General features: G+C 42.0%; 1 protein-coding gene across 4 annotated transcripts in view; it reads left to right on the top strand.

Annotated features, from left to right (window-relative positions):
- The window catches only part of MYO1A (myosin IA), a 106,660-nt gene that overhangs the window by 48,660 nt on the left and 41,283 nt on the right, over positions 1–16,717 (top strand). For all 4 annotated transcript variants that reach the window (XM_056562509.1, XM_056562508.1, XM_056562510.1 and 1 more), the window contains 4 exons: positions 7,422–7,516; positions 10,136–10,240; positions 10,917–10,963; positions 14,356–14,419. In XM_056562509.1, the coding sequence (XP_056418484.1) occupies positions 7,422–7,516; positions 10,136–10,240; positions 10,917–10,963; positions 14,356–14,419 (311 nt within the window). The remainder of the gene's footprint in view (positions 1–7,421; positions 7,517–10,135; positions 10,241–10,916; positions 10,964–14,355; positions 14,420–16,717) is intronic.

The following is a 16,717-nucleotide window of genomic DNA, read 5'->3' as shown; positions in this document are numbered from 1 at the left end:
CTCCGGCCCCTGTATTGCCCGTAATTACGCACAGAGCGAGATTGCTCTGTGCAGTAATGATAGCGGGGTGCTGCAGCGGAGATCCCGGGGGTCCCCAGTGGCGGGACCCCCGCGATCTGACATCTTATCCCCTATCCTTTGGATAGGGGATAAGATGCTAGGGGCGGAGTACCCCTTTAACTTGTCTTTATGTGTCTAGCTTCTATATTTGCCTCACAAATCCCTCTGTTATTCTGCTCACTCATTCCAACATCCACTGCTCAGGAAGGAGTGTGTCCAAAGCAGCACTGAGCCCGCCCTCACTCACCATGCATTCACTTCCTTCTTGTGTCTGCTGTGCTGTGCTGTGGGTCTCTTCATCCAATCACTGCAACCTGCTCTGTAACCCCATCCTCTCTGTTTTCATGTTGCAGTCTGATAGGACAGGAGTGAGCATAGAGGAGTGCTAGTTCCACCCTCACTTACTAGACTTTGTCCCAGCCTGTGCTTCAGCTGGGACAAAGATAATGCTGCAGCCAGAAGGGTAGTACTCGGGATGGTATGGGGACCCCTAGTGGTCTTTTTTTTTTATATGCTCTCAATTCTGTAAAGGAGAATTATTTAATGAAGTATAATAAAAAAGGTTAATGCTGTCCAAGATGTGCCCATTTAACCTCTCCTATAATGTCAACCTTTTGTCATCAAGATTATTTTTCTGGAATGTGATATCCCAGTATCCACAATTCTAAGTATGCTTTAGAAACACATTACAAGTTTTCCCCTGTCCTTTTATCGCCATTATTTCTAATCACTTCAATGAACAGTATTCCCCACGCTCCTTGTACCCTAATGCCGGACATATCCAGATACTGGCTGGTAACTCTTTCATGCAGCTTTATGTGCATTAGACTATATATTATATAAGTTGGCTGGCCCATTGGAAAGTTAAAGCACTAATATCACCCTATTTCTTCATAGATTGTTCTTGGGATCAGGATCCTGAGCCCTTTTGTTTGAATTGTTCCTTAGTTTAGTACTATGTAATGTCTGAGTTTGGCTCTACATGTACTCTCTGTATTGTAAAGTATATAAATAAAGATTATTATTGTAACTGACAAAGGTAAGGGGGCTCGCTTTGTTTACTCATTGTGAGGCTTAAAGGTAATAATCATTTGATAGAGACAGTGAGAGACCCGAATACGCATTGTACATGTATTAACAGAAGCCTATGCATTAAAGGGAATATGTCATTTTTATATCACGCTGAGAGCTGCAGTCATGGGCAGATAACTGATAGAGAGATATAACAAATTATGCCTGACTCTTAGTTAATGGCTGTTTGCAAAGTTATGAAATCATGTTTTTCTTCTAAGCTCAAAAGTCATAGGCCCCCTCCACATCCATCGGCATTTCCCTCCGGCGCTATAAAAAAGGCTTTGGAGGGAAGTCGATTGCAGAATTGATCCCATTCATTTGAAGTTGGAAGCTGGACAGTGGAACACACCGCATGATTTTATAGCTTTGCAAACAGCCATCAGCTAATAGACAGTTTGTTTTATTTCCCTATCGGCTGTCAGTATGTGTCTTCAGCTCTGAGCATAATATAGAGCTGACATTCTCTCTAATAACGCACTGGTACATGCATGTTTGCCAATATAGTAGTTTACAGATAAATGTAAAAGTCTATTACTATGCTAACATAAACTTAACAAATTTAATTGGGAAAAATATTAAACAAACATAATTTTCAGGCCCTTAAGGCCAAAACTTATAAAGAACTTAAAATCTGGTATAAGAAGTCTTACAGGGACTCATAGAAACTATAAAATCGCTAGAATACGTATGATGTATAGTACAATGGTCTTATGGTACAAGTTTAATGAGATGGAGAGCAGATGGTCCAGTTAACAGGTCCTATAAGGCTTACTTAACTTAAAATCCATCAGCCACTGGCTGTTTCCATTACCAGCCACCCCGCTCAGACTAAGTGCTCATAACAGCAATGCTAATCCATAATACATAATTTAATCTTAATGTCTGTGGAGCCTGGTCGAGCCTTCTAACCCAGTGAAAAGATGGGAAGTCACATCTATACTAGGAATACATTTCATTTCTTCATTTTTTTGCATTTGTACATTTTACTCATTTCTGCAATTGTGCTGAAGAGGTCCAATAGGTTAAAAAGACAATCCTACAGGTGAATATCCTTGGTTAATATCCATGGTTCAGGTGTATGCCGCTGGGAAATTTTTTTTTTAATCTACTGGTGCCAGAAAGTTGTACAGATTTGTAAATTACTTCTATTAAAAAATCTTAATCCTTCCTGTACTTATTAGCTGCTGTATGCTGCACAGGAAGTTATTTTCTTTTTGAATTTCTTTTCTGTCTGACCACAGTGCTCTCTGCTCACACCTCTGTCCATGTCAGGAACTGTCCAGAGCAGGAACAAATACCCATAGAAAACCTCTGCTGCTCTGGATAGTTCCTTACAGGGACAGAGGTGTTAGCAGAGAGCCCTTTGGTCAGACAAAAAAAAATGCAAAAAGAATAGAAATTCCTGTGGAGCATACAGCAGCTGATAAGTACTGGAAGGATTAAGATTTTTGAATAGAAGTCATTTACAAATCTGTTTAACTTACAATAAATAAGTTACAATATACTTTAGGGAAGTGAATTACAAAGTAACAGTATACTTTAGGGAAGTGGTCTCCAAACTGTGGACCTCCGGCTGTTGCAAAACTACAACTCCCAGCATGCCCGGACAGCCAAAGGCTGTCTGGGCATGCTGAGAGTTGTAGTTTTGCAACAGCTGGAGCTCCACCGTTTGGAGATCACTATTTTAACCCCTTAAGGACTCAGCCCATTTTGGCCTTAAGGACTCAGACAATTTAACTTTTACGTTTTCATTTTTTCCTCCTCGCCTTCTAAAAATCATAACTCTTTTAAATTTTCATCCACAGACTAGTATGAGGGCTTTTTTTTTTGCGAGACCAGTTGTTCTTTGTAATGATATCACTCATTATATCATAAAATGTATGCCGCAACCAAAAAACACTATTTTTGTGGGGAAATTAAAACGAAAAACGCAATTTTGCTAATTTTGGAAGGTTTCGTTTTCACGCCGTACAATTTATGGTAAAAATGACATGTGTTCTTTATTCTGAGGGTCAATATGATTAAAATGATACCCATTATTATATACTTTTATATTATTGTTGCGCTTAAAAAAAATCACAAACTTTTTAACCAAATTAGTTCGTTTATAATCCCTTTATTTTGATGACCTCTAACTTTTTTATTTTTCCGTATAAGCAGTGGTATGAGGGCTCATTTTTTTGCGCCATGATCTGTACTTTTTTTTGATACCACATTTGCATATAAAAAACTTTAAATACATTTTTTATAATTTTTTTTTTATAAAATGTATTAAAAAAGTAGGAATTTTGGACTTTTTTTTTTTCGTTCACGCCGTTCACCGTACGGGATCATTAACATTTTATTTTAATAGTTCGGACATTTACGCACGCGGCGATACCAAATATGTCTATAAAAAATGTTTTTACGCTTTTTGGGGGTAAAATAGGAAAAAACGGACGTTTTACTTTTTTATTGGGGGAGGGGATTTTTCACTTTTTTTTTACTTTTAAATTTTTTTACATTTTTTTTTACACTTGAATAGTCCCCATAGGGGACTATTCATAGCAATACCATGATTGCTAATACTGATCTGTTCTATGTATAGGACATAGAACAGATCAGTATTATCGGTCATCTTCTGCTCTGGTCTGCTCGATCACAGACTAGAGCAGGAGACGCCGGGAGCCGGACGGAGGCAGGAGGGGGGACCTCCGTGCGGCGTTCTGAATGATCGGATCCCCGCAGCAGCGCTGCGGGCGATCCGATCATTCATTCAAATCGCGCACTGCCGCAGATGCCGGGATCTGTATTGATCCCGGCACCTGAGGGGTTAATAGCGGACGCCCGCGAGATCGCGGGCGTCGGCCATTGCCGGCGGGTCCCTGGCTGCGATCAGCAGCCGGGATCAGCCGCGCATGACACGGGCATCGCTCCGATGCCCGCGGTTATGCACATGACGTAAATGTACGTCCTGGTGCGTTAAGTACCACCTCACCAGGACGTACATTTACGTCCTGCGTCCTTAAGGGGTTAAAGGGGTATTCCAGGAAAAAACTTTTTTATATAGATCAACTGGCTCCAAAAAGTTAAACAGATTTGTAAATTACTCATCAGTTTATTATTACTTATCAGCTACTGAAGTTGAGTTGTTCTTTTCTGTCTAACTGCTCTCTGATGACAACTGTCTCGGGAGCTGTCCAGAGTAGGAGCGAATCCCCACAGCAAACCTCTTATGCTCCGGGACAGTTCCTGAGACAGACAGAGGTGTCAGCAGAGAGCACTGTTGTCAGACAGAAAAGAACAGCTCAACTTCAGCAGCTTATAACTATTAGAAGGATTAAGATTTTTTAATAGAAGTCATTTACAAATCTGTTTAACTTTCTGGGGCCAGTATATATATATATATATATATATATATATATATATATATATATATATTGTGGCAGTGTGGCAAGGAAAGGGTGTATTTCCTTGGCTCACCCTGCAGAAGCTCTCACCTGCTTCTTAAGTAATGAGGCAGGAGGGAAGGGAGGTGTGTATATGAGATGGAGACTCAGTGTAATAGGGGCTCTTCCTAGGAGACAGCATGTGGGCTGTAGGGAAGAGACAGAGCCTGCTGAGGAGTACACAGCCCGAGCTATGAGGGGCTCAAAGAGAGTGACATTCTGAGTAGAAGGTTGCAGGGGACATATGTTTAACCGGCTGAGGGAAGCTCAGCGGTTGTTAGTCAGGACAAGCTGATCTGTTTAGTCAGTGACCAGACGGTCTAGGATTTTGTTTTGTTCCTGCTTTTTGTTTGTTTCTTTCCCTGCAACCTGTCTAATAAAACTGGCAAGGTGCCAGATTTGCATTATAAGCGTTTGTTTGCTGGTTTATTGAGAAGAAACGCATCCTGTGGCGTAGTCCAGGACGATCCCAGAGCTAATTCCCAAGACGGATCGTCACAATATATATATATATATATATATATATAGATTCCAGATTTTTTGATCAATGTATAACTATGTTAACTCTGCTTGCACTTCTCCTAAAGACTGGAGTCGTTTATTCAGGACCATGACAAACTGGCTTCATCCCCCCCCCCCCCCCCTCCCACTCCATTGTCATGAGGCCTGAGCAAATATTTTTACATTTGCAAAGCTTTGTGGTTAAAGTGTATGCTTTTTAAAACTGTAATGTAGCCATGTGGAACCTAATGTGTTACAGGTACACATGAAAAACCTTTATTTTATGCCAAAAAAATATACATTTTTACATTTGCAAAGCTTTGTGCCCAAGTTGCATGCTTTTTATACCCTAAAGCAGCCATGTGGAACCTATAAGGTGCAAATACACAAGAAGTAAGTTCAGAAATGACCAAAGAGAAACCATTTTGCACCTAAAAAAAAAACAATGTAGCACCTTGTATTTCTTGTCAGTGTGCATGGAAATTCCTCTTATGAAAAGACTGCAAGCTGTCTGGGTCCTGTCTGGATCTCACAGGAGTTTAGCTCACAATGGGGAAAGCTCGATTATACACTGCCCTGAGGTACAGCAGGGAGATAACCACACCCTAGGTCTAAATATTTTGTTGTTAGGACCAAAAGGATTTGAATATCAGGGTTCGTTTGCAAAATTAAAGAGACAGAGAATCCTAGTGGCATTTTTATATATATATATATATATATATATATATATATTTTTTTTTTTTTTTTTTTACATATTTAGTAATAAAAAAATGTTATGAAGTGTACTAGGAAAAAAAGCTTCATTTTTAAGGAAGTATTAAATGAAAAAAGTTGTTTCTAACGACATTAACACTTTAAGGGGACAATTTGTATGCATCAGTAAAATAGATTTGTTAAACGCTAGGCTATTTTCACCCTGTCGCTGGAAGCTTCATTGGCACAGCATGCAGCACTATTTTTACTGTCAAAATGGTGGGAACCATGACAGTGCCTGTCACCTACATTGAATTACAGTAGCATAAAAATCATAATTACTATATTTAGCTGAGCAGCATTTATGGGATGGTTAGCAGCACCATAGTAACAAAAGTAAGGTAATATCCAGCTCACCGCATGGACACCTCAAGAGTTCATGGGATAAATCACAATCGGATCCATCAAGTGCAGTTAAAAAACTTCTGGTTTATTTTCATGACAATACATTTACAGGAATCGCAGAACAGCTGTGAAAATGACACTTTTCTGCCACCAGGCACCCTTAGTCGCCAGAAACATGTTGGTGTTACAGCTGTCCTGCAATTCCTGTAAATGTTTTGTCATTAAAATAAACCAGATGTTTTTTAACTGCACGTGCGGGATCAGATTTGGATTTATCCCTAAAGGTGAACATACCGTACATGGCATAAATAGTTGCACTAGATAGCAGAAGGATATCAATCAATTTTCCAAAATAAAAGGAATCACGATTCTGGTCTCTGAGCAGGCATTCTTTTTGTCCTTGCTCCTGCTGTAGCTGTTAGTACAATAATAAATATGCTTAGAATTGTAGTTCTGGTTTCGGTATTATCCCCTTGGAGACACCTGTCTCAGTATACCAGGGCATATGGAGATGATACAAGGTATTCCCTCAATGGCTCTAGAATTGAACAACCATATATTACATCAGCAAACCATAGTTGAAAATTGGGGGTTTTAGTAGCTATGTCCCTGATGGTCAACTCTCCATAGGGGGAATAGTGTAGCTAGAGATAGGAAGAGCAGTAATCACTATAATGTCCTCTTAATCTTTATCCCGTTGTTTAGAGTTGTGGAGATGTATTCATTGATGCAATCAGGAATTCAGAGACAACAGCTGTTTCGTGCGTGATGATGCACTTCTTCCAGCAGGAGAAGTAAGTCATCATGCACAAAACGGCTGTTGCCTCTGTGTCCATCAATGCCTCACTGCAACTCTGAACATAGGGATGAAGATTAAGAAGACATTATAGTGTTTAATGCTTTTCCTATCTCTTGCCACACTATTCTTTGTTTGTGCTTTTACTTTTGGAATAGAGCACCAGCTATGTTACCTTCATGAATTAGTTAGCTCTGGCCACTGTTCCGTTTATATGACCACATATGGCAATTTGTTTTGACTGGCAGCCATTACCTACCTGTACTCTCCTCCATACATCTTTTTTGTATCACCACAGGGGGAACCTGAACATATAATGCTTTCCAGATTGCCGTATCCTGGTAAAAATCCGATAGGAAATCTGATAACTAACAGAGTGGAGTCACTATGAGGAGTTCTGTACCACTTTACAATGTTAACAATGCAATGTAATGATGTTCCTTTACCTATTCTTTGCATTTTAGCTATGCCGTGGCTGATGATGCATACCAGTCTTTGCGGGATCGTGACAAAGATCAATGTATCCTAATAACTGGGGAGAGCGGTGCTGGCAAAACTGGTAAATGGTTACCTTTCTTTATTATGTGATGTCGGGGTCTTATCTGGTTCAACTAGAAGGCAATGATGGAAGAGAGAAGAAAAATGCGGTTGGTCAATATGGTTCTTGAAATCAATGAACTGAAGATTTCAGGGTCTGAAGTATTGTGTTTTAGCATAATAAGCAGTTTCTTGGACTTGCCTTCTCTGAACACTGTTAGGCCATGTTTACACGGTAGAATTTCTGAGCAAAATCTGGCAGAAACATTCAGCTTGGAAATTCTGTTACAGCAGAGTCCCTTTTTTCTGCAGAATCCGCCTGGAAATGCATTTACGAGCGGTCCTAGCACCAGCCTGTTCTGTCAGCACACGCTGTATGCGAAATGTCCACTGGGAGGATATTCAGCAAAAATTCTGCAGGGTGAACATGGCCTAAGCATTCTGCCCGAGAGATATGCAGATTCTGCCAACATTTATCTTATGTAATGTGTATACAGATTTAGCCATTGTTCAATTTCCCAAAAGAGAACCATTGACACCCCCACCGATCCTGACAATGGGGACAACATTGTCTCCATATTAAATAGTGTGCAGCTCTTGGCAATGTTCGGCAGCCCCATAGGGAACAAAAAGCAGCACTGGCAGCACGTGCGGTATGCACCATTCATTCCAGGGAATATTTTGTCCTCAGGGAACCCCGCCAATCAGATTGTTCTCCCCTATCGTATAGACAGAGGTTAACAAGTTGTGATAAGAATACCCCTGGAGTCTCACAATCACTGGGCGGGAGAAGAACCTACACAGCAGCATCCTGTAAATACGTCACATGTTAGATTTAACCCGGATGCAATGTTTTCTGGCATACCTATCATTTTAGGTGTCTTTTTTAGGATTATCTGCCCTGTGTGTGTACATGAGGAGCAGTACTATTTGTGCCCATTATATAACTTGTATATGTACTTTTCAGCAGGTTCATCTATAATTTGCAGTTCTCCCAGAGCTAGTGGGCTCCCTCCTATCACCCTCCATAGACTTGTATTGTTTGTCTTGCAGACATAGGACAAAGCTAAGCTGATTTTCAGAGAAGAAGATTTGAGCAACAGGGGGGGGGGGGAGAAGATTTTTTTTTTTGTCTAATAAGATATATTACAAAGTTTCTTATACATCTGATTGTACTACTGATCTATGCAAAGTTGTTTCTATTTAAAATGTTCCTGTCATGTGAAAAAAAAACTTTTGAGATGTCAAAGAGATATGTCAAAAGTTTTGGTTGGTTAGTGTTTGGGTCTAAATACTCCCACTGCTTCTCTCCCGGTCTCTCTCCATGACGTAGGTAATGTAACCTATGTTAAAGGGTTACTCCGGTAAATCAACTGGTGCCAGATAATTAAACAGCTTTGTGAATTACTTCTGTTTAAAAATCTTAATCCTTCCAGGACTTATCAGCTGCTGTATACTACAGAGGAAGCTCTTTTCTATTTGAATTTCTTTTCTGCCTGACCACAGTGCTCTCTGCTGGCACATCTGTCCATGTCAGGAACTGTCCAGAGTAGAAGCAAATCCCCATAGCAAACTTCTCCTGCTCTGGACAGTTTCTGACATGGACAGAGGTGTCAGCAGAGAGCACTGTGGTCAGACAGGAAAGAAATTCAAAAACAAAAGAGCTTCCTCTGGAGCATACAGCAGCTGATAAGTACTGGAAGGATGAATATTCTTAAATAAAAGTAATTAAAACAATCTGTTTAACTTACTGGTATCAGTTGATTTGAAAAAAAAAAAAATAACATTAATTATTTTCCACCGGAGTACCCCTTTTAATCTATGGAGCACGTCTTCTGTTGTGAGGAGAGAAAGGGGGGAAAAGCGCTCAGCTGAATGCTTCTCCCTGCTTGTTCTAGTAATTGGTAGGTGTCTCAGCACCCAGACTCTAATTTGGTGTTTCTCATCCAAGGTGCCTTCAGTTGTTGCGAAATTACAACTCCCAGCATGCCCGGACAGCCAAAGGCTGTCCGGGCATGCTGGAAGTTGTAGTTTCGCAACAGCTGGAGGCAACCTGGTTGGAAAACACTACTCTATCTGATCCAAACTGTTGTAAAACAAAGAAAAACAGGCGCTCCCTTGTGGAGAATCAACGGGATCACAGGTGTATGGGAGGGAAGGGAAAAGGTAAAGGCTCACCCTGCCAGGTTATGTGCATTCCAACACAACCAGGATATGCGTTTGATAAGATGATCCTGGTCTGCAGCCTTCCTAAAAACAGTAAGGAGATGTATGGCAAACTTCGAGGAGGCTAGGAATTCCGGCGCTGACCAAGGAGGAGACAATGGAGCCAGGTGTGCAACGAACAGATTTAATCCAATGCGACGCGTTTCACCGCGCTTGCCCGGTTTCATCAGGCATCTGATGAAACCGCGGAAGCGCGGTGAAACGCGTTGCATTGGATTAAATCTGTTTGTTGCACACCTGGCTCCATTGTCTCCTCCTTGGTCAGCGCCGGAATTCCTAGCCTCCTCGAAGTTTGCCATACATCTCCTTACTGATCAAAACTTCTGTCATTTTTTAAAAATGTTTTAATTTTTTTTATGACAGATACAAAATGTACAAAAATATATAACTGAATGTTCTTTCATGCTCTTCTCAGAGGCCAGTAAATTGGTGATGTCTTATGTGGCCGCTGTGTGTGGGAAGGGAAAAGAAGTCAATCAAGTAAAGGAGCAACTCCTACAGTCAAATCCTGTTCTGGAGGGTAAGTGGGGGGAAAGTAATACTGAAAAAGTCCATCCATCTAACCATCTGCAGCCACAGACCTAGACTATATTTAGTGTTGTGGGCATTTTATGGATCACTAATAATAGGATGGAGTAACAAATGGATAGGTTGGAAAGTCTTCCATTTGGATCTTCCTACTATAGACAATACAGTATCTCCATCAGCACCACAGTACAGCGTTCTGCTTTTATTAAATACCCATCTAAGCAGAATGTTTCCATTGGGCTTATTTGGAAATGATATACTTGATGCCTCTACGGGGACACTCATCACATGGTATCATCAATTCTTTGTGGGTAATTGTTTTATAAGAAGTACTTGGCTTAGGAACATTAGGAAACACTGACTCATATCACAAAAAGAGATCAAAATCACTATTCCATTGGCTCAGAAATAGAAACATAGAATGTGTCGGCAGATAAGAACCATTTGGCCCATTTAGTCTGCCCAATATTCTGTATACTATATCATGAATAGTCCCTGGCCCTATCTTATATGAAGGATAACCTTATACCTATCCCATGCATGCTTAAACTTCTTCACTGTATTTGCAGCGACCACTCCTGCAGGAAGGCTATTCCATGCATCCACTACTCTCTCAGTAAAGTAACAGTGAATGTGGTTGATCTTTTTGTCTTTTTCTTTCTTCGCAGCTTTTGGAAATGCCAAAACCATTCGAAATGATAACTCCTCCAGATTTGTAAGTTCTCACGTAATAAGAATAATTGTAACATACTGTACCTGCCTCTTGGCTTGGCCCACAAAAAAATGCTTGAATTATATTCATATAATTTTCATATCACCCAAAGCCTTTTATGCTAGGAAAATACCAGGTAGGGTTAAAGGCTATTTACATAGATTACATATTAGATTTTTTTCGAAACCATTGTTTTGTAGGATAGAAATATATATCCTATCTCAAGCACTGAACACACCAATGAATTAAAATAGAAAGCTTTATTGATAATTAAATATATCCATGAAAATATTATTGTTAAAAGAACCAGCAGCAGTTAGAAAAATATGGTTCACATTTCCAAATTTGATTACATTGCCATTAATATGATAATGTACCAAATAATATATGAATATATAAAATATGCCTAATTGCGGTCCACTTAAGGTGGTTAAACACATGCAACCGTATACAGCATATATGGTAGAATACATCAAACGAGAGAAAAAAAATAAAAAAAACTTATCATAAATATACAAGGTGTATCAATAAGCATAACACTGTGTTGTTAGTTTGGGCGATACATACACTACTCAAAAAAATTAAGGGAACACTTAAACAATACAATGTAACTCCAAGTCAATCACACTTCTGTGAAATCACACTGTCCACTCAGGAAGCAACACTGATTGACAATCAAATTCACATGCTGTTGTGCAAATGGAACAGACAACAGGTGGAAATTATAGGCAATTAGCAAGACACCCTCCAATAAAGGAGTGGTTCTGCAGATGGTGACCATAGACCACTTCTCAGTTCCTATGCTTCTTGGCTGATGATTTGGTCACCTTTGAATGCTGGCGGTGCTTTCACTCTAGTGGTAGCATGAGAGGGAGTCTACAACCCACACAAGTGGCTCAGGTAGTGCAGCTCATCCAGGATTGCACATCAATGCGAGCTGTGGCAAGAAGGTTTGCTGTGTCTGTCAGCGTATTGTCCAGAGCATGGAGGCGCTACCAGGAGACAGGCCAGTACATCAGGAGACATGGAGGAGGCCATAGGAGGGCAACAACCCAGCAGCAGGACCGCTACCTCTGCCTTGGTGCAAGGAGGAGCAGGAGGAGCACTGCCAGAGCCCTACAAAATGACCTCCAGCAGGCCACAAATGTGCATGTGTCCACTCAAACGGTCAGAAACAGACTCCATGAGGGTGGTATGAGGGTCCGACGTCCACAGGTGGGGTTTGTGCTTACAGCCCAACAACGTGCAGGACAATTGGCATTTGCCAGAGAACACCAAGATTGGCAAATTTGCCACTGGCACCCTGTGCTCTTCACAGATGAAAGCAGGTTCACACTGAGCACATGTGACAGACGTGACAGAGTCTGGAGATGCCGTGGAGAATGTTCTGCTGCCTGCAACATCCTCCAAAATGACCGGTTTGGTGGTGGGTCAGTAATGGTGTGGGGTGGCATTTCTTTGGAGGGGCCACACAGCCCTCCATGTGCTTTCAAGAGGTAGCCTGACTGCCATTAGGTACCAATATGAGATCCTCAGACCCCTTGTGAGACCAAATGCTGCTGTGATTGGCCCTGGGTTCCTCCTAATGCAAGACAATGCTAGACCTCATGTGGCTGGAGTGTGTCAGCAGTTCCTGCAAGAGAAAGGCATTGATGCTATGGACTAGCCCGCCTGTTCCCCAGACCTGAATCCGATTGAGCACATCTGGGACATCATGTCTCGCTCCATTCACCAATGCCACGTTGTACCACAGACTGTCCAGGAGTTGGCGGATACTTTAGTCCAGGTCTGGGAGGACATCCCTCAGGAGACATCCGCCACCTCATCAGGATCATGCCCAGGCTTTGTAGGGAGGTCATACGGGCACGTGGAGGCCACACACACTACTGAGCCTCATTTTGACTTGTTTTAAGGACATTACATCAAAGTTGGATCAGCCTGTAGTGTGGTTTTCCCACTTTGATTTTCAGTGTGACTCCATATCCAGACCTCCATGGGTTGATAAATTTGATTTCCATTGATAATTTTTATGTGATATTGTTGTCAGCACATTCAACTATGTAAAGACGAAAGTATTTCATACGATTAGTTCATTCATTCAGATCTAGAATGTGTTATCTTAGTGTTCCCTTTATTTTTTTGAGCAGTATATATGGGATGTCTGGTGAAGCAAGGTGGATGGGTGTGCTCACAGGCTAAAAAGCCTGTTACAGAGCGTCGCCAGACCACTGGCCGAACCAAAATCTGAAAATCCCACCTGTATCCCTCAATTTGACAATGTGCTATACTCGGAAGCCAGGAGCTGTGACCACCCCAATGCCGTTTCGCTAATCGCTTCTTCAGGGAGTCTGTGCTTCACCAGACATCCCACATATGTATCGCCCAAACCGACAACACTGTGTTATGCTTATTGATACACTTTGTGTATTTATGATATGTTTTTTGATTATTTTTTATCTAATTTGATTTATTCTACTATATAAGCTGTATACGGTTGCATGTGTTTAACCACCCCAAAGGGGTGTTCCGTCCCTAAGACATCTTATCCCCTATCCAAAGAATAGGGCATAAGATGTCTGATCGCGGGGATCCCGCCGCTGGGGACCCCCACAATCTCGGGGCGGAGTTGTGACATCACGATACTCAGGCCCCGTAGTTGTGAGGCTTCAGACTCGGAGCCTCCAGTGCTGGCATGCAGCTCGCACAGGTGGGTGCTGCATGAGAGATTGCTGGGGTCCCCAGTGGCGGGACCCCTGTGATCAGACATCTTATCCCCTATCCTTTGGATACCCCTTTAAGTGGACCGCAATTAGGCATATTTTATATATTCATATATTATCTTTGTATATTATCATAATGATGGCAATGTAATCAAATTTGGAACTTAAAACTGGGTACCATATTTTTCTAATTGCTGCTGGTTCTTTTAACAATAATATTTTAATGAATATATTTAGCTTTCTATTTTATTCATTTGTGTGTTCAGTGCATGAGATAGGATGTATATTTGGGATATGCATTGGACACTGATTGTTCATCATTATATGTTAGCGGCCCTACTATCGGTTTATATAGGATAGAAATAAGACATCTTGTGTTACATATTGGCACGTCAGATAGTAACACTGGGCCCAGATGTTTGGATAATCTACACATCAGGATTCCTGCTTGAATACCATGTTCTTTGTTGGATACCAGTAAAAAATTACTTTGTGATGGCAAGAGTGAAATGGAAGTTACAGGAGTAGAATTGAGGATAAAGGCTAAAGAAAGGGGACACAGCCAATGTAAATAGGTGATTCCGTAAATATAGGAAGACATTTTTATATTGTCATATACAAAACTTTATGGGAACTATAGAATAGCACAACATGACATTTTATTCATCATTACAGGGAAAGTACATGGACATTGAATTTGACTTTAAAGGTGATCCAGTGGGAGGTGTCATAAGTAATTGTAAGTATTTGGTCTGTCTACCTATCTTTCTATCTATCTATCTATCTATCTATCTATCTATCCATCTCATATCTATCTATCTATATATCTATCTATCTCATATCTATCTACTCATATATCTCATATCTATCTCTACAGTATTTATCTATCCATCTCTTTCTATCTGTCTGTCTATTTATCTATCTATTTATCTATATGTCTTGAAATTTGATGTGTGGTTTGGATTTAGCTAAAGCCATAAATATACCCACCCGTAGTATACAAACATATTTTGAGCCGTCAAAACTGCTGACAATTCCATATAAAGATGGAGAGTTCAACATCACTCCTGGATGTAGGTTCTCAGGGATTCCACATATTAATAGACAATTCATGAGCGTCCATATATAAGTAACGTTCTGGTCTGTGCGACCTTTTTCAGACGTTGTATTGCGGCGCAGATATCTAATGCAAAGGTGGCATAGTGCAGAGAAAATGCTACCTATATAGTTTTTGTAAATGACGGACTCTCTATAGGATGAAGGATCTACCTTCTGGGCACTTGTGACAGCAGTTCCTGGAACATTACAAGACATTTTATAGTCATGCAAGCTGCATGGCCGGAATGCTTTAAAGGAGTACTCTGGTGGAAAACATTTTTTTTTTTTTTTTTATTAACTGGTGCCAGAAAGTTCAACAAATTTGTAAATTACTTCTATTAAAAAATCTTAATACTTTCAGATGCTGTATAATACAGAGAAAGTTCTTTTCTTTTCGAATTTCTTTTCTGTCTGTCCACAGTGCTCTCTGCTGACACCTCTGTTTATGTCAGGAACTGTCCAGAGCAGGAAAAATTCCCCATAGCAAACCTCTCCTGCTCTTGACAGTTCCTGACATGAACAGAGGTGTCAGCAGAGAGCGCTTCCTGTGGAACACAGTAGCCAGGAGCAGTTGTGTGTGAAGCAGCTTTGGGTGTGTCCCTTTTTGTGTTTCTCCAGAGTTCCAGAGGCAGAGCAGGTGATTCACCAACCTTTCCCAGGGGTGTGGCAGGCTCCTTGGGAGAGTTTTCCCTGCATGGAGCCCCTGGCCTCCACTCCCCGTTCTTCCAGGCTGGCGGGGGGTGGAGAGAAAACAGCGACAGCCATTTTTCCGGCCGGAGGAAGAAGATCTGGCAGAGTCTGCAGCAATGCAGGCTCGGCTCCTCCGGCAATGGGTGCCAGCCAGAGATCCAGTGGAAGGAAGGCGAGGAGGCAAAGTATTGAGTTGTGGGCTGAGAGAGGGCCCGAAGAATCCAGCGAGACCTACTGCTCCCGCATGACCGCACGGTTTGCGGAATACGACCGCTGCGGTAGGGAGCTTAGGTTGATGAGAGAGGACCTGCGTGGAGCCCAGAATCTGGCATGCTCTGGGTCCAAAAAGAATAAACTGGAACAGAAAAAGAGGATTGCAGCCCTGAAGAAAGACATTGCAAAGATGGAGGAGAGGAGAGCAGAGATCCTGGAGGGAAGCGGTCTCTTCAGGGAGAAGATGGAGAACCGGGATCGGTTTGCCGCCATGAAATCCCCAGGTAAGGTGGAGGTGGATGATGGGGAGAGTAGTGGCGGTGAAGAAAGAGAGGATGGTGGTGTTGGTGTAAAGGAGGAGGAGGTGGAGGAGAAGAAGTTGGAGGAAAGTGTACAGGTTGTGGAGGATGATGTATTGCCTGACCCTACTCCCTGTGACACCCAGACCACTAAGACTCAGGACAGCTACATAGAGCCGGCTCAGGTGGCACTACCGCTAAGCGATAGTGAGGATGATGATGTGGAGAGTGAGGCTGGGGGATTGCTGAGGGCTATAGTGATGCAGGAGTCCCCAGCCCACCTCCAGAATTTTACATTTGGTGATGACCAGTGTGATGACACATTAGTAAAAAGAAAGGCAAAAAAACAGAAGACCCAGGAAACTGTGCATTATGTGTTCCGTCCTTTCCAGCAGTCTGGGCCAGCTGCAAAGCTGGTTCAGGCTGCTGGGTCCTCTAAACTGCCAGACTCCGTTTCTGTGGTGGAACGGAGCCAGCATGGGGGATACAGCATGGCGTCAGTAAAAGCTGCAGACGCAATAGATGTGAAGCCCACCCATCCTGCCGGTAGGGAGGGGCAGGATGGGCTCATGGTGGGCAGCGCGAGTTATGCCCCTGGGTGCTCGGGGGGCGGTTCCCCGAGTACTGTGGGCATTACCGGCACTGCGGGGCACTCCCCTGTGAGGGGGGGGAGTGTCCGGGCGCCGGGATTATCCACAGAGCCTGTGAAGTCGGGTGAAGCAGGTGCTGGCGCTGTG

Source organism: Hyla sarda, chromosome 2, assembly GCF_029499605.1.
Source record: "Hyla sarda isolate aHylSar1 chromosome 2, aHylSar1.hap1, whole genome shotgun sequence".
Taxonomy (NCBI): Eukaryota; Metazoa; Chordata; class Amphibia; order Anura; family Hylidae; genus Hyla; species Hyla sarda.
This window is presented reverse-complemented; position numbering and strand designations above follow the sequence as displayed.